Source organism: Centropristis striata, chromosome 7, assembly GCF_030273125.1.
Source record: "Centropristis striata isolate RG_2023a ecotype Rhode Island chromosome 7, C.striata_1.0, whole genome shotgun sequence".
Taxonomy (NCBI): Eukaryota; Metazoa; Chordata; class Actinopteri; order Perciformes; family Serranidae; genus Centropristis; species Centropristis striata.
The window spans coordinates 11,151,944-11,171,130 of record NC_081523.1 but is presented as its reverse complement, the minus strand read 5'-3'; the positions used below and the strand labels follow the sequence as shown (position 1 = coordinate 11,171,130).

The following is a 19,187-nucleotide window of genomic DNA, read 5'->3' as shown; positions in this document are numbered from 1 at the left end:
CCTCCCCAACTCCTCACCCCAAAATAGGCCAAATCTCCTCTATTGTGTTTCGACTGCCTAGTGTGAAATTCACTGTGACGTTAAATGTTTTCTAATGAATAATTACTGAATGGATATGCAGGGGGAATATGTGTAATGGATTGTAGACTGCATTTTAAAGACGTCTTTTTTGTCTCTGCTCCGTGGTATTTACAGGACAAAAACACTTGGCCTTTCTCAGAAGAAATGAGGGCCATAGGCGGAGGATAGAGGCAGGGGGAGGAGGGGGGACGGAGGGCTTTGTGTCAATTAGATCCAATGGATTATCTTTTTTAATGTTTTTACAGAGAGAGTTGAGAATCAAAGGACTTCTGCTTCCAAAGGAGAGAGAGAAAAAATACAAAACCAACAAAAGCTGTGAAAACCTTTGGTCTAAGTGTTGGTGCTGAGAATGCAAAACAGATTGGTGGAATTTTTCCCACTATGCCTCTTAAATGTGCCGCTGTTTTGGGCTCCCCGAGTCCATTTGCACAGTGTGTTGTGTTTGGTTGGTGTGTCAGCTCTAGTGAACTACGGGCTGCCAGCCAAGGTCCCTGTGTGCTGTGTAGCGATCATTAGCTTCTGTCTGTTCGTCTGCACAATCACAGAGCTTTGCTTCAAAGACACATAAGACCTCTAGACCTCTTATTTCAATAGAACTAACAGGGAGCATGTTTGTGCTTTTTCTGGTGCTTTTTTTTCAGCTCAGTTGTCCCCCATGGAGCCATTTATACAAACATTGATTCATCCAGCCGCATTTGTCAAAATACATGGTTGAGTAGTTTGAACATCATTGTTATGCATATAAAATATGCTACACCAGTTATTGTTACTTTGGCACAGTTTGTTTCCTCTAAAGTTTAGAATTAATCAAACTAATAAAGAGACAAAGTTGTTAATTAGGTACTGTGAAGTACTGAATGTGTAATATGTTTTAGAAGCAGAGAAATCCCAACAATCCTCCAAACCATACGACCACTTATGTTGTTTGTTCCTGCACTCAAATACAACCCACAGGAGAAAATTAGTGTCTCTTCTCGTGGCAGAAGATCAACATAAGCTACAAAACTACTTCTCTAGGGTCAGAGCAAAATATAAGATAGGTAAAACAGTAAAATAGATGTCCATAAGTAAAGATGTCCATGAAAGTTAAGTTATGTTACTTAAAATAACATTTTTTACCTTTGGTTTCGCATGGAACACAAAGTTCTGTGTTTGTTTGACTTTGTCATTCTTTATACTCACTTTCGATAGTTATTCATAACTACAGCCACTAGATGGCGCCACTAACAACATGTTTGAGTACACTGCAAAAAAAGAAAAGTTGGGTAAACTCAAAATTTCAAGGCAACAAACTTCGATAAAATTTTAAGTTGGACAATTAAACTAAATATTTTAAGTTTTGTTCTTGAGTTTGCTCAACTCTGAATTCAGATTTTTGTTAACTCAACTGTAAATTGTACTAACTTACAATTTTACCTTGTAATAACTTTTAATCCTTACTTCTGCTAAGTTCTGCAATGTGCTGAATTGGCACGATTGTAACGCTGCTATGAAATGTCAGCTAATGTTGCGACCACAATTTTGAGCTAGCATTGATACGCTAATGGCTACTCTTGTAGCTGTAACAAGCAGCGCCGCTAGCATCAGTTAGCCGCTAGTTTTTGCTAATGACCGAATTTCACCGCTTTCCCACATTTCACAACAAAGAAATAAGAGTTAGCAGAACTATTTTCCCTTGTTTTGAACCCCAACTTAAAGATATAAGTAACAACGACTCACAAACTTGTTTTTGAGCAGACAACTGGCTTCCTCTGTTGTGCTAACTTACATTATTGCCCTAAATGTCAGTAATTCATATTTACAAGTTTTACCAACTTAAATCACTGTTTTAGGCCAAAAAATACAAGTTGGCTTTTTTGCAGTGTATGGTTTATAAAATCTGCTGTACAAATGAGTAATGGGGCACATAAATCCTCAACTTATAATGCTAAACACCAGGACATTGGCATTTGCCCACCTAACTTGTTGCACAGGGTCAGCTGGACATGGAGGGTGCCCTGACTGCCAGGGACCGCGTTGGAATCCAGGATTTTGTCCTGCTGGACGAAACCACGGAGGCGGCATTCCTCAGCAACCTCAAGAAACGCTTCAGCAAAGATCTCATCTATGTGAGTCTCAGATATTACTTATGCCATATGTCAACAAATGCATGTGCATCTTTACAGTAGATATGATTCTTCTAGACCTACATTGGCACATTGCTAGTGTCCGTGAATCCCTACAAAGAGCTGGATATCTACAATAAGAATCAGATGGAAGTCTACATGGGTGTCAACTTTTTTGAGCTTCCACCGCACATGTAAGTGTAAAAAATGTATGAAATTATAAATATTTGTGCTTGTGTCAAGTGTTCTTATATTCTGAATTCTACTTCAGCTACGCCTTGGCAGACAACGCCTACCACACCATGCTGTCAGAGTTCAACAATCACTTTATCCTCATCTCTGGAGAGAGTGGAGCCGGGAAGACAGAGGCCTCCAAGAAGATTCTGCAGTATTACGCTGTGAGCTGTCCGAGCACCACTCTGCTGAACACTGTCAGGGACAAAATGCTAATGTCCAACCCTGTCCTCGAGGTCTGATGGCTACTTATGTTACATTGTAATGACACACCAAACATCAGGTTCGTGCAAAGATTAATTATTCTGTGTGGTATGGTGTTTCCCCACAGGCTTTCGGCAATGCCAAAACACTGAAAAATGACAACTCTAGTCGGTTTGGGAAGTATATGGATATTCAGTTTGACGTCCAGGTAGGAATCAAAGGGCAGGAAAGAAAAAAGATATTCATGAGAAGTCCTTGAAGTGTATTCTCCCGTTTTAAAATCAGCATTACTCTTATGCATCCCATTTTACTACAGTCCAAAAATACATTTTCTTGAAATAATGACTTAGTATCTCAAAATAATGACTTAGTAACAGAAAATAATAACTTTGTTTCTGAAAGATAATGATAAGTATCTTAAAATAGTGTCTCAAATTAATGAATGGAATTGAATGAAATTGTAAATGTATGTAACTAGCTTTTGAGAAAGTCATGATTTTGAGATATTAGGTTATTCTTTTTTGAAGAAAGTATTAAACAATTGAGTGTTTAATTTAGCATAAGAAAGTTAACTTTCCTTTTCTTCAAAACGCTAAAAAATAGCTTTTCAAGAAGATATTTTATCCTGAGAGAATTTTTAAAAATCTGTCCACTGGACCAGAGGCTGTGTTTTTTCTGCAAGTTGTAGAGCTGCTGTCTTTAGGATCATGATGCCCATAGGGAGATGCTGTCGGAGGCCATATCCTGAACTACCTGCTGGAGAAGTCGAGGGTGGTGCATCAGAATCACGGGGAGAGAAACTTCCACATCTTCTACCAGCTAGTGGAGGGAGGAGAGGAGGACCTACTGCACCAGCTGGGTCTGGAGAGAGACTGCCAGCATTACAAATATCTAACCCAAGTATGTTTCACTCAGTGACCCTGTTTTTATAGGACAATTATAAACTTGTGTTAATATATAATATTAACACTGTTGATATGTTTGCTGTTTCTGACAGGGAGAGTGTGCCATTGTGTCTTCCATTAATGACAGAAATGACTGGAAAACTGTCAAAAATGCACTTCAAATCATCAACATTGATGAGATTAACACTACCGTAAGTTGTTAAATGTATATTTATCTATACAGTATATTATTTATTAATCTCATTTTAAAATAAATATTAATTCAAGAAAGCCCACTGTTTGATGATGATCTCAATATTGATCAAAATACCTGTGATAATGATTTTTACTCTGTGCAGCACTTGTTTGGGACCGTTGCAAGTGTTCTCCACTTGGGAAATGTTGAGTTTGACTCTAACATTAAAGGCCATGCCCTCCTAAACAACAACAATGCAGAGCTGCGTTGGGTCTCAAATGTAAGAAAATACATATAAAAAGTCTTTGGATAGCCAGGATTATTACAAAAAGTCAGGGAACACACACATTTTCACTATTATTTCCCCTTGCAGCTGCTAGGAGTTGATGCTAACAGACTCCAAGAGGGACTCACCTACAGGAAGATTGAAGCCCACAGAGATCAGGTGCATGCTCATTAAATGTCCTTTAGTCTCATTTATGATAAGCTTGTATTTCATTTAAACATTTTGTGTAGTGTTTTAGCTATGATTTTGTCTCACTGTAAAAGGTCCTCAGCCCATTCACAATCGATCATGCCATCTATGCCAGAGATGCTCTGGCCAAAGCCATTTATGGACAGACCTTCACCTGGCTGGTCAATAAGATCAATGAGTCCATGGAGAACAAGGTGAGGAGAAGAGTGTGAGACGAATTACAAATTCTGCAGATGAGTATACTGACATAATCCTCTTTTTTAAATTCACCAGGATCCTTCAAGAAAGACTGTAATAGGACTTTTGGACATATATGGATTTGAGGTTTTCTATGTAAACAGGTAGGCAGAAATATTGTATTTGATGATGATTAAGCCAGTTTTATAGCGTTTTTTTAACCAAAAACTGCTGAAATCGGCATGGAAAACTTCATGAAAGACATTGAGAAAACTGCAAATGTATGAGTGATAATGTGCTGATTATCATGACCCATTTTCTCAGTTTTGAGCAGTTCTGTATAAACTACTGCAACGAAAAACTGCAGCAGCTTTTTATCCAGTTGACACTCAAGGCTGAGCAGGAAGAATATGAAGCAGAAGATATCGAGGTAAACCTGGGAGGGATAATGAAACAATGACAGAGCATGTTTGGAGTTTGACTGGCCTTGAATGGATTTCCATTCACAAACTTTTTTTTTTAAATTATTTTTTCCTGCAGTGGGAGCCGGTTCAGTTCTTCAACAATAAGATCATCTGTGACCTGGTTGAGGAGAAACACAGAGGGATCATATCAATACTGGTGTGTATTTACTGGAATAGAAGTGTATAGAAGTGGCAACACTGAAGCTGACATATTATCATGTGCTGATGATGATAATCCTGCAGGATGAAGAGTGTCTCAGGCCAGGAGATGCCACAGATCTCACCTTCCTGGAGAGACTGGAGGATAAGATGGGAAATCACCCTCACTTTGTTACGTGAGTTAAAAAGGAACTTCTATTATTTACAACCTGGACCCTTTGCCCTATCATTTTAAAATTGTTGTCCCCCATACACACAGAAGATGTAAAATGTATGCCAAGCGAAAGTGGAACACCCTGCCTGACAAAGTTAAACATGCCATATCAGTAGCCATTTTTAAAAACAGATTAAAAACCTATCTTAACAGCATTCAGTTGAACTGTGTGTGTGCATGTGTGGTTGTGGGAGTGGGTGCACATGTGTGAGTAAGTAAGTGTATATGTGGTGAATATGGCATAGCTTGTCTACCTGCACTCTTCAATTAATTTGTAATTGTTTTTTTTAATTAGTTAATTTTAATTAATGATTAATAATTAATTTGTTTGTTTTTCTGTGTTTTGTTTTGTTTTTTAACTGTAATTATGTATATACATTGTGAAGCACATTGAGTCTGCCTTGTGCATGAAATGCGCTCTACAAATAAAGTTGAATTTAATTTAATTAAACCTCCCAAGTAGGAAGGCTTCAAGATCAATTAAAGACCACATTTGGTTATGAACCATTTGTTTTAATTAAATACAAACTCCAGCTAAGTGATTTTGTTTAATTCAAAACTTCTCCTCAGCACTTAAGTGTAACCCCATTCATCAGACGTTGTGCTGACCGGTGTGTTGTGAGTGAGCCGACAGTGAGCCGATAGAGATGAAGGATTAGGATTGGTCCGTAAAGCCTCTCGCTCTTCATCCCTCTGTCTCTCTCCACCTCTTTGACTGCAGGCACAAACTGGCTGACAAAATGACACGTAAGACTCTTGAGAGGGGAGATTTCCGTCTCTTGCATTATGCCGGGGAGGTCACCTACTGCGTTGTGGGTAAAAGAAACCGAAATGTCAGGCCCTGTTACTCAAACATCTAAACCTTTTATATTTCTTTTCAAACTGACTAACAGACTTTTTTTGTGACATTCTAGGTTTCCTGGACAAAAATAACGACCTTTTATACAGAAACATAAAAGATGTAAGTCTGCAAATTAACATTTCATATTATGTGAGGCAAGAAATGACTCTGTGGAGGGAACTCTTTCAGATAGCACCTCAATTAGTAACATTAATGTAGACCTATATTCCAATACTTTTTCGTGATAGCCTTGCTAACATCAGGGCACTCTTATTTCTTTTTTTTCAAGAAGGGCCATGTTATTAGTTAAAAAGTATAATCAACTTTAGTTTCTGCTGCTGTAAATGATACAAACAATGTTTAAGTATTACACATTTTAGGAAATTGGTGTGTTGAAATCTCTCTGTGTTATTTCACCTTCTCATAGCTGCTTTGTCAGTCTAAAAACGCCATAGTCAGAGAGTGTTTCTCCACCATGGATACAGACAGCAGGCGAAGACCAGAAACAGTGAGTGCTCACCATGTTGAACCATCCACTTCCTCCAACTCATTAATGAAGATGATGTTATATATTACCAGCAATATTGTGCTGCGGCTCTCAATTACAAGCATTCATATATGTATAAGCATTTGTTTTCTGGGTATTATCTAGATTGAAAACCATGTTTTGGTAACGCTTTATAATAAGGTCCTTAATAACCATTAATTAACAAGTAATAAGGCATTGTTCTCGCTTTAGATCCGGTAGTTGCAAAAAGCATAGTTAACTTATAGTTAACTTATAATAGATGAGCAATAAAGTATATTTTAATATCAATAAGCAAACAAAATAAGATTAAAAAAGGCATGGCAAAGACATAATGGGTGGGTCATGGGTGTTTGTAATGCCATTATTAACACTTATATAAGCTTATAAACACACAATAATTTAATACATAATAATAATAAAAGTTAATAAGCATCTTGTAAGGACTTACAAGGGCCTTATTACTTGTTAATTAATGGTTATTACAAGGACCTTAATATAAAGTGTTACCCATGTTTTTTGTAAGCACTCAAAATAAGTTGTACTCATGCAACATTTCAACCTACAAGAAAAAAGACTGCTCCACTTATACCTGTGAGCTCACATAATGCAATCTGGGACCCATTTTCCCATGAAGAACTTATTATCCACATAAATGACACACAATGGGGCCTCATGCAGCGCCATTCTCTTAAATTTGACATTGTATTTTCTCTTAATTCTCTGTTAATGGAAAAAATAAGAGAAGCTAATTCCAGAAGCATTGAATGTTGTTAAATCTGCTGTTACCAGCTGTGCTGAATGATGAATCTCTCTATCCCACAAAAACATCAATGATAAAACCCATGAGTGCTCTCGACCACTAAAATTGTGTCTTACCTAAGATATGAGCAAAAATAAAATAACATTGGTGAATCTCAGAAATCAGTGGATACTAGCAAAATTAGAGCAGCTTGTGGATACGAACAAAAATAAGGACATTTGTTAGTATATCACCTCCTGCATGAGATTACAAATGAGAAGAAACAAATCAGTAAGTGGTCTAGACATAGTGACCACTAAGACAAAGACATTTTTTCTCTGTCACTGACAGTCTGACTGTGTCATCTTTCAGCCATATGTTTGTGACAGATGAACTGTTGGGGATTATGTCCATCGTATTGTGTCTGTAGGTGGCGACCCAGTTTAAGAGCAGCCTGCTGAAGCTGACAGAGATCCTCATGGCTAAAGAGGCCTGGTACATTCGCTGCCTCAAATCCAACGAGACCAAGCAGCAAGGTACTTGAATTTATCAAAGGTGCATGAAACAGGCGTCCCGGTGGCTCACACTGGTAGAGCGCTTACCATGTAGGCTGAGTCCTTGCTGCGGCGGAGTTGGGTTCGAATCCAGCCTGAGCTCCCTTTGCCGCATGTCTTCCCCTCTATCACCCCCTTTCAATCTATCACTTTCAATAAAACAAAAAAATGCCCAAAAAATAATCTTAAAAAAAAAAAAAAAAAAAAGGTGCATGAAACTAGTTTGATAACAGGACGGAAATTAGATTCTCATCTTTCTCACAAAGGTCAGTTTGACGAAGCTCTGATCAGACACCAAGTGAAGTACCTCGGCCTGATGGAGCACCTCAGAGTCAGACGAGCTGGTTTTGCTTACAGACGCAAATATGAGGTCTTCTTGAAGAGGTATGAAGGACCACAGAGCTTTGACCTGATGCTTGATTTTTAAATGAACCCCTACAGTTTAAGTATATACTCTTCAGTGCATTTAAAACATGCTGAGTGGGTTGTTTGCTGCATGTTGCAGATATAAACCCCTGTGCCCGGCCACCTGGCCTCACTGGAGAGGACTGCCCGCTGATGGGGTGGAGGTGCTGGTTCAACATCTGGGCTACTTGCCGGATGAGTACAAAATGGGACGGTGAGGACACACCTCCTAAATACAACCAAGCAAACCCACTTTAAGCAAGAAGTAATCTGAAATATTTTCTTTGTTATAGCACCAAAATATTCATCCGCCATCCAAGGACACTTTATGCCACAGAAGATGCTTATGAGAGATGTAAACATGAACTGGGTGAGAGCAAATCTAATGTCAAATGATTATTTAGTCGTCCCTAGTTGCACAATGATTTAATATCATGGTTTAAATCTGCAGCAACGAGGCTCCAGGCCAAATACAAAGGATACAGAGCAAAGGGAGAATTCAGAAAACAGAAAGAAGCTGGTAAATGCCACAATGCACAATGTTCTGTTATGTGAGTAAAGAAAGATTACACATCTTCTGTAATATTTTTATATCCTCAGCCACTAAGATTGAAACGTGTTGGAGAGGAGTGCAGGCGAGGAAGGAGAGAGAAAAGAGAGCCTGGGCTGTAAAAGTCATCAAGAAGTGAGAAAGAAGATGAAACATCATGACACAGCTCCTCTAGAGCCTACTGTCACATTTTCACTGATAAAATACTGTACACTCATTTTTAGATTCATCAAAGGTTACATGACCAGAGGGCAAGCGAAAAACACAGATAACTCGGAGTACCTGGCCTTTGTGAGACAAAATTACTTGAACAGGCTCAAAGCAAACCTGCCAAAGACCGTTTTGGATAAAACCACCTGGCAAACCCCCCCAGCTGTGCTGACAGAGGTACAAACACTCCCCAACTGTGGTGATCAACTGAATACACACAAGCTTTACATTTATCTTGACTCATGTTTGTAGGTTTATTGGTAACGCTTTATAATAAGGTCCTTAATAACCATTAATTAACAAGTAATAAGGCATTGTTCTCACTTAATATCCGGTAGTTGCAAAAAGCATAGTTAACTTATAGTTAACTTATAATAGATGAGCAATAAAGTATATTTTAATATCAATAAGCAAACAAAATAAGATTAATAAAGGCATGGCAAAGACATAATGGGTGGGTCATGGGTGTTTGTAATGCCATTATCAACACTTATATAAGCTTATAAACACACAATAATGTTTATAAGCATCTTGTAAGGACTTACAAGGGCCTTATTACTTGTTAATTAATGGTTATTACAAGGACCTTAATATAAAGCGTGACTGGTTTGTTTTCTGTTACACTTCATATTAAGGCACACATATTCAACATCAACTAGTTTCTTATTAGCATGCATATTAGTAGCATATTGATGCTTTATTATTCATTATAAAGCACTTATTAATGCCTTATTCTGCATGACTATATTCTACAACTAATAGGCAATTAACTAAGAGTTTTTACCTCAATAACCTCCTAATTACTGCTTATTGGTAGTGTAACGTGAGTGTATGGTGGTTAGATCACTCTATAAAATGAGATTGTAGGATGGAGACAGATATCGTTAGTCAGCAGCACTCAGACAGTTTTACAACAACCCCACAACCTCCTTGTTTCCCATCACATGTCAGTCTATTAACCAATCAGAACCAGCAGGACTTAGAATGAGGTAAAAGCAACAGAATCAGAAAATCTGATTCCACAGGTAACTGTGACTGCTGGTACGTGTGCAAATATATATAATAAAACATCTATATATGTGAATAATGATTATGAAAATAATAATCTGTAAATGGTTAGCTACTTATACATTTTAAATATATTTTAATCACTTAACACAGCTCACAATAATTATTGTAATATCTGAACCTTACAGTAGTAAGTAAATAACTACATGAGACAATATGCTTATGGACCTTATCAGCTGGTAGTACCTAAAGAATAGTCATTCTTTCATAATTACTCTTAATAAATACGGCCTATTATATAACAAAATAAAAACTGTAAGTGTTAATAGAGTCCAAATAACTCTTGATTAAGCCTTTCTACTGTAACTCAGAATATCTTCCTCATATTAAAGAGATGTCTTGCTCATAATCGTCACTAGTAATTTAACATTTATTAACCCATTCGTAATTTGGACAATATAAATAGCCTACTTGTAGTTTTGTGATTTTTTTTCCCACACAAGAATAAGCCATAATTATTAAGTGGTAAGGGAGAGTTAATATTCTTGTCGTTCTATTGACTTACAAGGCCCATCTTGAGCAAAGCATATTAAGATAATTCATACACAACAACTTCCTTTTTTTAATCATCAATAAGCCCTGATTATAATTATCAGGTTAGTAAGGTAAAACTCAGTTAATGACCTTTTAGCTGTAGAATATCGTCATGCAGAATACTGTAATAATTAGGGTTTTTTTTATAATGACTTTTTAAGAGTAAATATGCTGCTAATATGCAGCGAGTTAATGGTGAACATGCACACTTTACTGTTTGCTATCTGAAAGTGTTACCTTCTGTTCTTGTCAGACATCAGAGCTGCTTCGTAAGCTTCACTACCGTCTGATGGTGCGGAAATACGTGAGAGGAATCACACCCCAGAAAAAAGCTCAGGTAACACACATATATAAGACTGCAACATCACAATGTCTTTTTTGAAGCGATCAACTTTATATTTTTTTGTCTCTTCAGTTTCAGCTGAAGTTTCTTACCAGCTCCATCTTCAAGGGCAAAAAGGACAGTTACCCTCAGAGTGTTGCTCAACCTTTTGTGGACACCAGAATCAGTAAGTAGCAGACACATTCACATTAAAATCTTTTTTTTTTTATTATCACTTTTTACATTTTTTATTTTTTTCCAGGTGAACAAGACATAAACATGAGGGTCCTCCAGATGATTCGCAATGAGCACATTAAGGTAATAAAATGTCATTATACACCCGGAGGAAACACACTAATCACATCAAGTCACTGTGTTGTGCTCTTCTTATTTTTAGTACAGTGTCCCGGTAATTAAATATGATAGAAATGGTTTTAAGCCGAGGCCACGACAGCTCATCCTCACCCAGACAGCTGCCTACGTGATAGACGAAGCCAAGATCAAACAGAGAGTGCTGTACACCTCTCTCAAAGGTCGGAGCAATGTGGTTATATATATTTCACTGTAAGGTTTGTTTTCATTTTGGCTATAAGTGTCTGTCATTCACTCACTGCAGGTATTTCAGTCAGTAACTTGACTGATGGCATCATTATATTCCACATCACATGTGAGGACCCGAAACAGAAGGTATGTGGATTTATAACATCGTCACCCTGTTAAAACAATCGCCTAACTCATTTTTTCAAGTTTTGCAGGAAACACAAAAAACTTCACCAAAAGTGTAACATATGACATTTATTGATCATTTCACTCAAAAAGGATATAACAAAGGATGGCTATTGGCATAGTAATAACACTGTGTGTAAAGTATGTAACTTAAGAGAAATAAATGACTTAGGCAATTTTTTGAACATGCCTTTGTGACTTAAGCAAGATATGGTAACACTTTAATTTGAAGGTGTCTACATAAGAGTCACACAAGCCTGTCAGAAACATGACATGACAAGTATCATGAGTATTAATGTTACTTCAAAGTGTCATTAATGTTCATGACACATCTCATGTCATGTTTATGACACGCTCATGTCACTCTTATGTAGACACCTTCAAAATAAAGTGTTACCATATCTTGCTTAAGTCACAAAGGCGTGTTCAAAAAATTGCCTAAGTCACATTTTATTTTGACTTAGGCATAATAAATCCGCTTAAGTCACACACTTGACATAAAATCACATGATCTGATCAACTTATTTTAACAGTGTGACGACATGCGAGTGGAAGAAGTACTGAGATCTTTTACTGAAGGAAAAGTATCAATACAAGGTCTTCGTTTTCTAGAGTGTAGCCTACAGATGAGGTGTTTGTAACTATAGTTAGGCCTACATACCAATGATAGAGATTTTGTGGATTGTGCTACAAAACTATCCACCTCACCAGTGCTATAACCAAAAAAGGTAATGTACATGCCTGTAATGTATATATCAATGAACATAACAGGTCATTATGAACCTATTTTATTTTTTGATGGGCATATCAACAGTAACTAAGGGGGCGGAGCTTTGCGAACGGTCAATTTAGATACTTCATTACAAGTAAAAGTCCTGCATTCAAAATCTTACCAAGTATTGTCAGCAAAGTAATATCAAGTATCAAAGTAAATATAGCCTACTCATTATTTAAACTGTACCCATTTATAGTTATATTTTCAGAAATTATTGGAGTACTTAAACTAGTTTACTGCCAACCTTTTAAAGATGCTAATAAAAGCTAATCTTAACAATTTTGGATATTACTTTAGAGCTAATCTGTAATAACAGATTTTTAATGTTATTATATAAAGATTAGCAAATGTTTTAAATATAAAATATAAATCTCAAAAGTAACTAGTAACTGTAGCTGTGAAATAAATATAATTGGAGTATAACTACTAATTAGCACAAAATGTAAATGCTGAAATAAAGTACTTCTAAATTGGACTTAAGTAATTACATTCCACCAGTGCACCAAACATGCATGAAATACAGTATTTGGGCTTATCACAACTGCCTGTATTAAACTCACAAACAATGTTGGTTAAATTGTTTAATCATATGGCTCATTTACACTAAAGATTGTCAGGTAGAAGTTGTCCATTTGTCTGATTGTATTATTCTGTGATTGTTTTAGGGGGACCTTGTAATGCAGTGTGACCACTTGTTTGAGTTTCTGACCAAACTTAGTGTCATTGCTAACAAACAGAATGCAATCAAAGTGATTCAGGGCAGGTGAGTGTTTATTTACCAAAGAATCCCAGAGGTTTGATATGTGCTTAAATCTAAAACAATTGTATATCGATTCTCAGCATCAAGATTGAAATCCAGGCAGGTAAAGAGAGCGCGGTGGACTTCACCACAGGACAGGAACCCATGGTATACAAGGCCAAGAACGGACACCTCATGGTGGTGAGATGACGGCTGTTATGATGAGGAGTGTGTGTTATATGATGCTCTGCTCCTTAATGAATCTGCAGACTAAAGGATACAACATGAATCAAGCTGTTTGTCTCTGCAGGTGACCACTCGGGCTCGGACACGGTAACGTGTGGGGTTGAGACGACACACAAGAAGCCCCTGCATATTTAATCAGGAGACCCCTAAGGGGAGATCAGCATGTCTACAGGAAACACACCTGACCAGAAGCACTTTAACCCACGATGAGCTGGCTTTGTTGTAATGTACAGCAATACAGGTCTTAACTATACATATAAATCAATGATGAATTTAGTTTTTCCACACTTTTGGCTTTTTACGTTTTTAATTTTTCAATCATTTTTGCTGTTAATGCATATGGCATAAATATTGGCAAGGGTTTGAGGTTATATTTTAATTGTTGGAAGTCTACAGTAAACTGTGTAGCCATAATACATACACTCAGACCCTAAAGGACAAAATGTCCCTATTTCGACCCATTAAAATCACAATTTGATCCCCCCACACCTTTAGAGTATAAAATCATGCACTCTATTATATCACACTTTTGAGAGCCCTGCGTAACAATTCAAAAAATAATAATATATAGTATTTTATAACAGTTTGAGGAAGGGGACATTTTTGTCCTTTTGGGTAACACAAATTTAATCTGACACAGCACAAAAATTGAATAGTAGACTGAAAATAATTTAATTTTAGTGACATTAACTAAGTAAATGGGCATTTTAAAGGTTAAAATTCTCCAAAATAATGAATATTTGGTAGATGTGGTCAGGACTGAAGGTGGTAAAAAGATTTAACTCAGTGAAAGTAAAAAATAACAATTTTATGGCAGTTCATCAGAGTTGTTTTTTCTAAGGGATGCACAAGGTTTAAACTTTCATGAGGTTAAAGTTTTAACACCATTCTGTTTCTGAGAGTTCAAAGCAAAGCCTGACATTGTACTGTAAATAACATCCAATACTTGATATTAATGTACGATACACATTACTCAAACTGCTTCAATGATTGTGTAATTCTGATTCTCCAACTGAAGCCATATGTTTGATAATTTTCTATGTTCACTGATAATGGCAATATGTGAATTAAAAACAGATAAAAATGTTTGTAGAAATTTATTTGTGATAAAGTATGTATAAATATAAAACATACATATATGTTCACTTCTGTACAACAGACCTACAAGTACTGTGATTGTTAGACATATTTCAACTAAACTACTGTGTGTGCAAACCGTACATTCTCTGATGAATGTGGCGATGAAGGACAGGTCTAATTTCTCTCCCTGTTAAAAGCTTGTAGACAGGATTCCCTTCCTGCCAGGGAGATCTCTGGTTACAGTCATTCACTTCAACCTCAGCATCCATCATTCAATCACCCCAGTACATTTAACACCTCAGGTCACAGCTCAGGTTCCCTCCACTGAAAATAATCATCATTTAGTGGAGTGAAGGGAAAATGCATAAATGTTAAAACTAAATGTGGCAGAAGCACTACAGTGAAAAGTTGCATCCACCTGTGTAATCTTACCTGTATCAAAAATTAATACATTTTTAAAAAGTAACTCCTACTATCTGCAGGCTACAAAATAGCCTTGGTAACATCTAAGGGTAAAATAGTGCCGCCATGTGGCCCCATCGTGTACAACACCTGGTTAATCCTCTGTTGACCTTACAGTGGACCCGTCAGAACTATGGTAAGGAGAAGCGAAAATAATGTGCATAATCTTTAGCCGCTTACATGATATAACTCTTGTTCTCCTGGATGCAATGTAGTTAGGACCTTCAACAACAGATGTATACCAACAATACTTTAACTTTTTGTTTTCACACACTCGGGTAAAACTGGTCACCATGTCTTTGAGCTTCTGCACACTAACTGAAAACAGTGATACAAGTAATCAAAACGAACACACAGAGAACAAAACACTACAGCCTGTCAGACCACATAACGAAGATGAAACTCAAACAAACACAATCACTTCACCACTACACACTGTTGTATGACACTCATCTCATAGTAGTCTCCTGGATAAAAAGCTGGTAAAAATAAGAGTGGAAGTAAGACAAAGAGGCGCTGGGTGATGTAAGGCACAAGCGTGGTGCAAAGACTGTCCAGGGTCAGAGACACAGGCTGACGGGTCGAAAGAGAAAGGTCACTGGTGGTGGTGTGTGCGGTCATCGGGTCGTTTGATATGAATCCTACGAACTCGCTCAATTCGTTCTCGCTCCTCGTCTTCATCCAGATGATGAGATCGCCCTGCAGCGCCCCCTGTTGCCTCCAGCAGGGCGTTGTCTGGACCCCTCCCATCATGGGACTCATACAGGAGGATGTTGAGGGTTTCCTCATAGATTCGTGCCTCAGGGAACTCAACCTAGCAGAAAGAGTTACACGAGATTATAGATATTATAGACAAACTTTAGCTTCATGCTTACAAAAGAGCACAGAAACTTTCAGATTGGCCATATTACGAAAACATACCTTTGTCTGCTTCTTTTCTGTGGCGTAAACAATGGAGGTGCAGCACACTTCAGCAATTTTACGTCCTTGGCCATAAAATGACCAACAACAGATCTCATCCCCAATCACATCTTTGATGAAAAGCACCCGACCGTTGAACCGCAATGACAGCTTGTCAAACAGCTCAATATTTTTCAGCATGTTGTCATCAGAATTGCTGACAGGGAAAAAAAGAAAAAGTGTTACGGGACGGTAATTTACTAAGACAACTTTCACCACAGTACGTTCCTTCTCTGAGGGAGCAGTGTGTCGAATTTAGTGGCATCTAGCAGTGAGGTTGCAAACACCTGAATACCGCTCATACCTCCCTTTACAAGCATATAGTAAAACAAATGGTGGCCTTCAGGTAACATAAAAACAGAAAAGGGCCTCTCTGGAGCCTGAGTTTGGTTTGTCTATTCTGGGCTACTTTAGATATGGCGCCGTAACATGGTGGTCTAGTTGGAAGAGGACGTGTTCTGCATGTATATATGAATGAGTAATAATACATACATTATTATGAATATTATGCACCATTTCTGTCAATATATCCTCCTTAATCCTACATACTGGTCCTTTAATTAGACATGGTAGCACCTGATATCAGTTGAAGAAGACTCACCTGGTATATGAATATTTGTTGTTGCTTCGATTATACAGCAGTTTGACAGTAGGCTGTGAAGATACAGGAGTTTGTATTTAAAAGAAAAATCTAAAGGACACTGTTTCTTGGTATTAAATGTTGGAATACAGGACATTATGTAAAAAAAATCAAACAAACATAACCTACCTTATTTGAGGTTGCAATAAGCTTCTGCTCTTCCTTAGATGATGTCATCAGAGGCACTTTACAAAGGGGTTCATAGGTTTCTTTGTTCTGGAGGACAAAAACAAATCCCATTAAAAAAAGTTCTACCTGCAAAACTGGACATTGAGTATATAACAAGAGGAAGGATGCCACCTGGTGGAACAGAGTAGCAAAGAGAGTAAACGATGTGCAACCCACCCACCCCAACTATAACTAAGGCTCTGTGTTTTTGAGCAAATCAGTGTCAAATTATTTTTATACAGATTGTATGTCCCTCATAGTAGTTGAAAAAAAACCCACAATAGAAAGTATACGTTTTTCACTGATAGATAAAGTATCAACATAGCACTCCGTGGTGATGGTACCTGCAGAGCAGCTGTGCATTCATCGGCTAGGCCTTGGACAAGGTAATACTTGGCCTCAGCGAGCAGTTCCTCGGTTTCCCGTCGACTGTCTGGGAGCGGCACTGCCCCGTCTCTAAGGTAGTTAAGGATTGTTCCAAAATGTTTCCCACAGCGATCAATCAAGATCCAGCCTATGGATAGGAAATGGTGAATCATTAGTGAGTAGATCACGGCCAGCACAGGGCTGAAATATAAACCCTGCATATAATTTAAACACTTTCACTAACAGCTCACCTTCGCTGTCTGTGAGGACCTCCATCCTGCCACTGAACATCGCTTTGAGCATTGTGTCCTGTTTTGTTAGTGTCTGCATTGTAGTGTAGTACAGTGCCCCACCCACATTTAACTTCACATATTTAGAGCTGGGGCTGGAGCCCTTGAAGGATGTAGTCCGGGTTGTAGCTGCCGGCACTGCCGAGCTCACCACACTCTCTCCTGACATCTCTTCCTGAGACACAACAAGGTAAAATACAGTGACACATACAAGCACAGTTGTAATTATTTTAAGTCAGACCACAAGTACAGTTTCATTTAAAAATATTCACACAAAAATGTATAACAGAGCAGTGTTTGCGAGACGGACCCTTAATAATTGTGTCCATGTTCATTGTGATAAAGGGACATGTTATACATTTTTAGACAACAATAGAGGTCCATGGCTCAGAGGAATAAGCTATATTATGCTTCTGGTATGAAGTTAGAAAGGTGAATTCATTTTTGGTATTGTTCTAAGAAAAGTAAAAATTATCACCACTCTGATCATTTAAGATGCAAAATGACTTATAAATGTTGTGACTCATACAGTGCATTTAATTTGACTCCGCCTGGACTCTTTATAGCTTTAGCAGGACATTCAGAGACTGAATAAAAGTCATAAAGGCTGACGTAATTGTGGTATTACTACAAAGGGGTTTCTGTTACGTACAATATAAATATAATACAACCTTCTTTTTAATTGAATTAAAGACGTGCATTACTTGAATTAAAGACGTGCATTACCAATATTTAATTACGGTTTTAGGAGAAATTTATCTTTTCGTTACCGTTTATAGTCAGACTGCCATGATAAGCTAATGTTGAAACACGGCAGAGACAATTCAAAGACAGCCAAACAGACTGCTATCCTTTTTCCAATCGCAAATAATAAGCGTTATCGCGTTTGTCCGACGATTCACGGCTTTTCCCTGTGTCGGGTAAAGGCGAACCGCATCCCTCAATCGAGTGAGTAGTAATTTGATTTCAGCCATCGCCGCTAATGAGCTAGCTGGCTAGTTAGTTAGCATTAACTAAAGTTACCTATATTGTCACAAATATGGCAACATACACACTTATTATGACCATGGCTATTAAAACAACGTTCTATACATAACATTAGCGGCGTGTTTGTAATTGATTTGTGATGAAAAAACACGAGTATATTTACCATAGAACCCGTAGCTGACTTTATAACTGTAGCTTGCTAACGTCAGTCAGCTAACGCCCACTTCCTTCCGGTCGAACGCTGCGCAGTTATAAAGATGACGTCAACGTTCCTCTGTTCTGTTTAAAGAGACACTAACATTACCCCTGAAACCTGAAACTATCTCACATTTATTTTGGTCTTGTGAATTCACATACAAACTATGGAAGGACATTACCTTGTTTGTTAACACAAATATTTTCACTGGTTTTACTTTGCGTCATAAATATTCATATATAATAGTCATATTTTGCTGTTTTGATCACAAAAAGAAGGATGATAATGCATATTTTCTTATACATTTAATTTTTCTTTTTGCCAAATACCACATACACATATTTAAAAAAACACATTTATTTTTGTTGAAATCAGAGTTTGAACAGTATATCTCAACTCTCACCTGTCTGCAAAACAAAAAAGCTGTGAAGACTGCCAACATCTGCACTGCGTTTAATGTCTTTAACATGTAATATTGCATCTGTTTATTTTATTATTTATTTGTTTGTTTTTGTTTCATTCTTTTCCATTTAATTATTCTTCTATGTTATTTAAAAAAAATATTATTTACTTCTATTTTATTTTTTGCATTGTTTATCTTTCTGTA

The 19,187-nt window shown here is 37.4% G+C and overlaps 2 protein-coding genes across 3 annotated transcripts; one reads left to right on the top strand and one right to left on the bottom strand.

The window, feature by feature from the left end:
- Positions 1–2,060: 2,060 nt before the first annotated feature.
- On the top strand, positions 2,061–13,522 carry myo1ha (myosin IHa). The gene is made up of 31 exons (XM_059336511.1): positions 2,061–2,189; positions 2,265–2,380; positions 2,458–2,656; positions 2,752–2,832; positions 3,345–3,524; positions 3,622–3,720; positions 3,868–3,984; positions 4,078–4,149; positions 4,254–4,373; positions 4,453–4,520; positions 4,681–4,786; positions 4,897–4,977; positions 5,064–5,155; positions 5,915–6,009; positions 6,108–6,154; positions 6,462–6,542; positions 7,733–7,838; positions 8,123–8,240; positions 8,362–8,475; positions 8,555–8,631; positions 8,713–8,781; positions 8,862–8,946; positions 9,036–9,198; positions 10,877–10,960; positions 11,039–11,132; positions 11,208–11,263; positions 11,343–11,478; positions 11,562–11,632; positions 13,112–13,209; positions 13,287–13,386; positions 13,496–13,522. Exons 1-31 carry the CDS (start codon positions 2,067–2,069, stop codon positions 13,520–13,522), a joined length of 3,075 nt encoding a protein of 1,024 aa, XP_059192494.1. The 5' UTR covers positions 2,061–2,066.
- Positions 13,523–14,512: 990 nt separating this feature from the next.
- Positions 14,513–18,651, bottom strand: kctd10 (potassium channel tetramerization domain containing 10). Of its 2 annotated transcripts, none has more exons than XM_059336512.1 (7): positions 18,548–18,651; positions 17,359–17,572; positions 17,086–17,255; positions 16,703–16,789; positions 16,535–16,587; positions 15,895–16,090; positions 14,513–15,787 (listed from the first exon to the last, which is right to left on the bottom strand). In XM_059336512.1, exons 1-7 carry the CDS (start codon positions 18,548–18,550, stop codon positions 15,569–15,571), a joined length of 942 nt encoding a protein of 313 aa, XP_059192495.1. In that variant the 5' UTR covers positions 18,551–18,651; the 3' UTR covers positions 14,513–15,568. The 2 variants fall into 2 exon arrangements, with proteins under 2 accessions (XP_059192495.1, XP_059192496.1); XM_059336513.1 differs by lacking the exon at positions 18,548–18,651 and adding an exon at positions 18,168–18,453.
- Positions 18,652–19,187: the final 536 nt, after the last annotated feature.

Bases quoted from the DNA above. Each gene is read 5' to 3' on its own strand.
- kctd10 (XM_059336512.1), bottom strand. The intron at 17,256-17,358 runs GTGAGCTGTTAG...TCCTATCCATAG, and splicing joins GGTCCTCACAGACAGCGAAG to GCTGGATCTTGATTGATCGC. The intron at 15,788-15,894 runs GTATGTTTTCGT...TCTTTCTGCTAG, and splicing joins CAGAAAAGAAGCAGACAAAG to GTTGAGTTCCCTGAGGCACG.
- myo1ha (XM_059336511.1), top strand. From the start codon at position 2,067: ATGGAGGGTGCCCTGACTGCCAGGGACCGCGTTGGAATCCAGGATTTT. The intron at 3,525-3,621 runs GTATGTTTCACT...TGTTTCTGACAG, and splicing joins ATTACAAATATCTAACCCAA to GGAGAGTGTGCCATTGTGTC. The intron at 6,155-6,461 runs GTAAGTCTGCAA...ACCTTCTCATAG, and splicing joins TATACAGAAACATAAAAGAT to CTGCTTTGTCAGTCTAAAAA.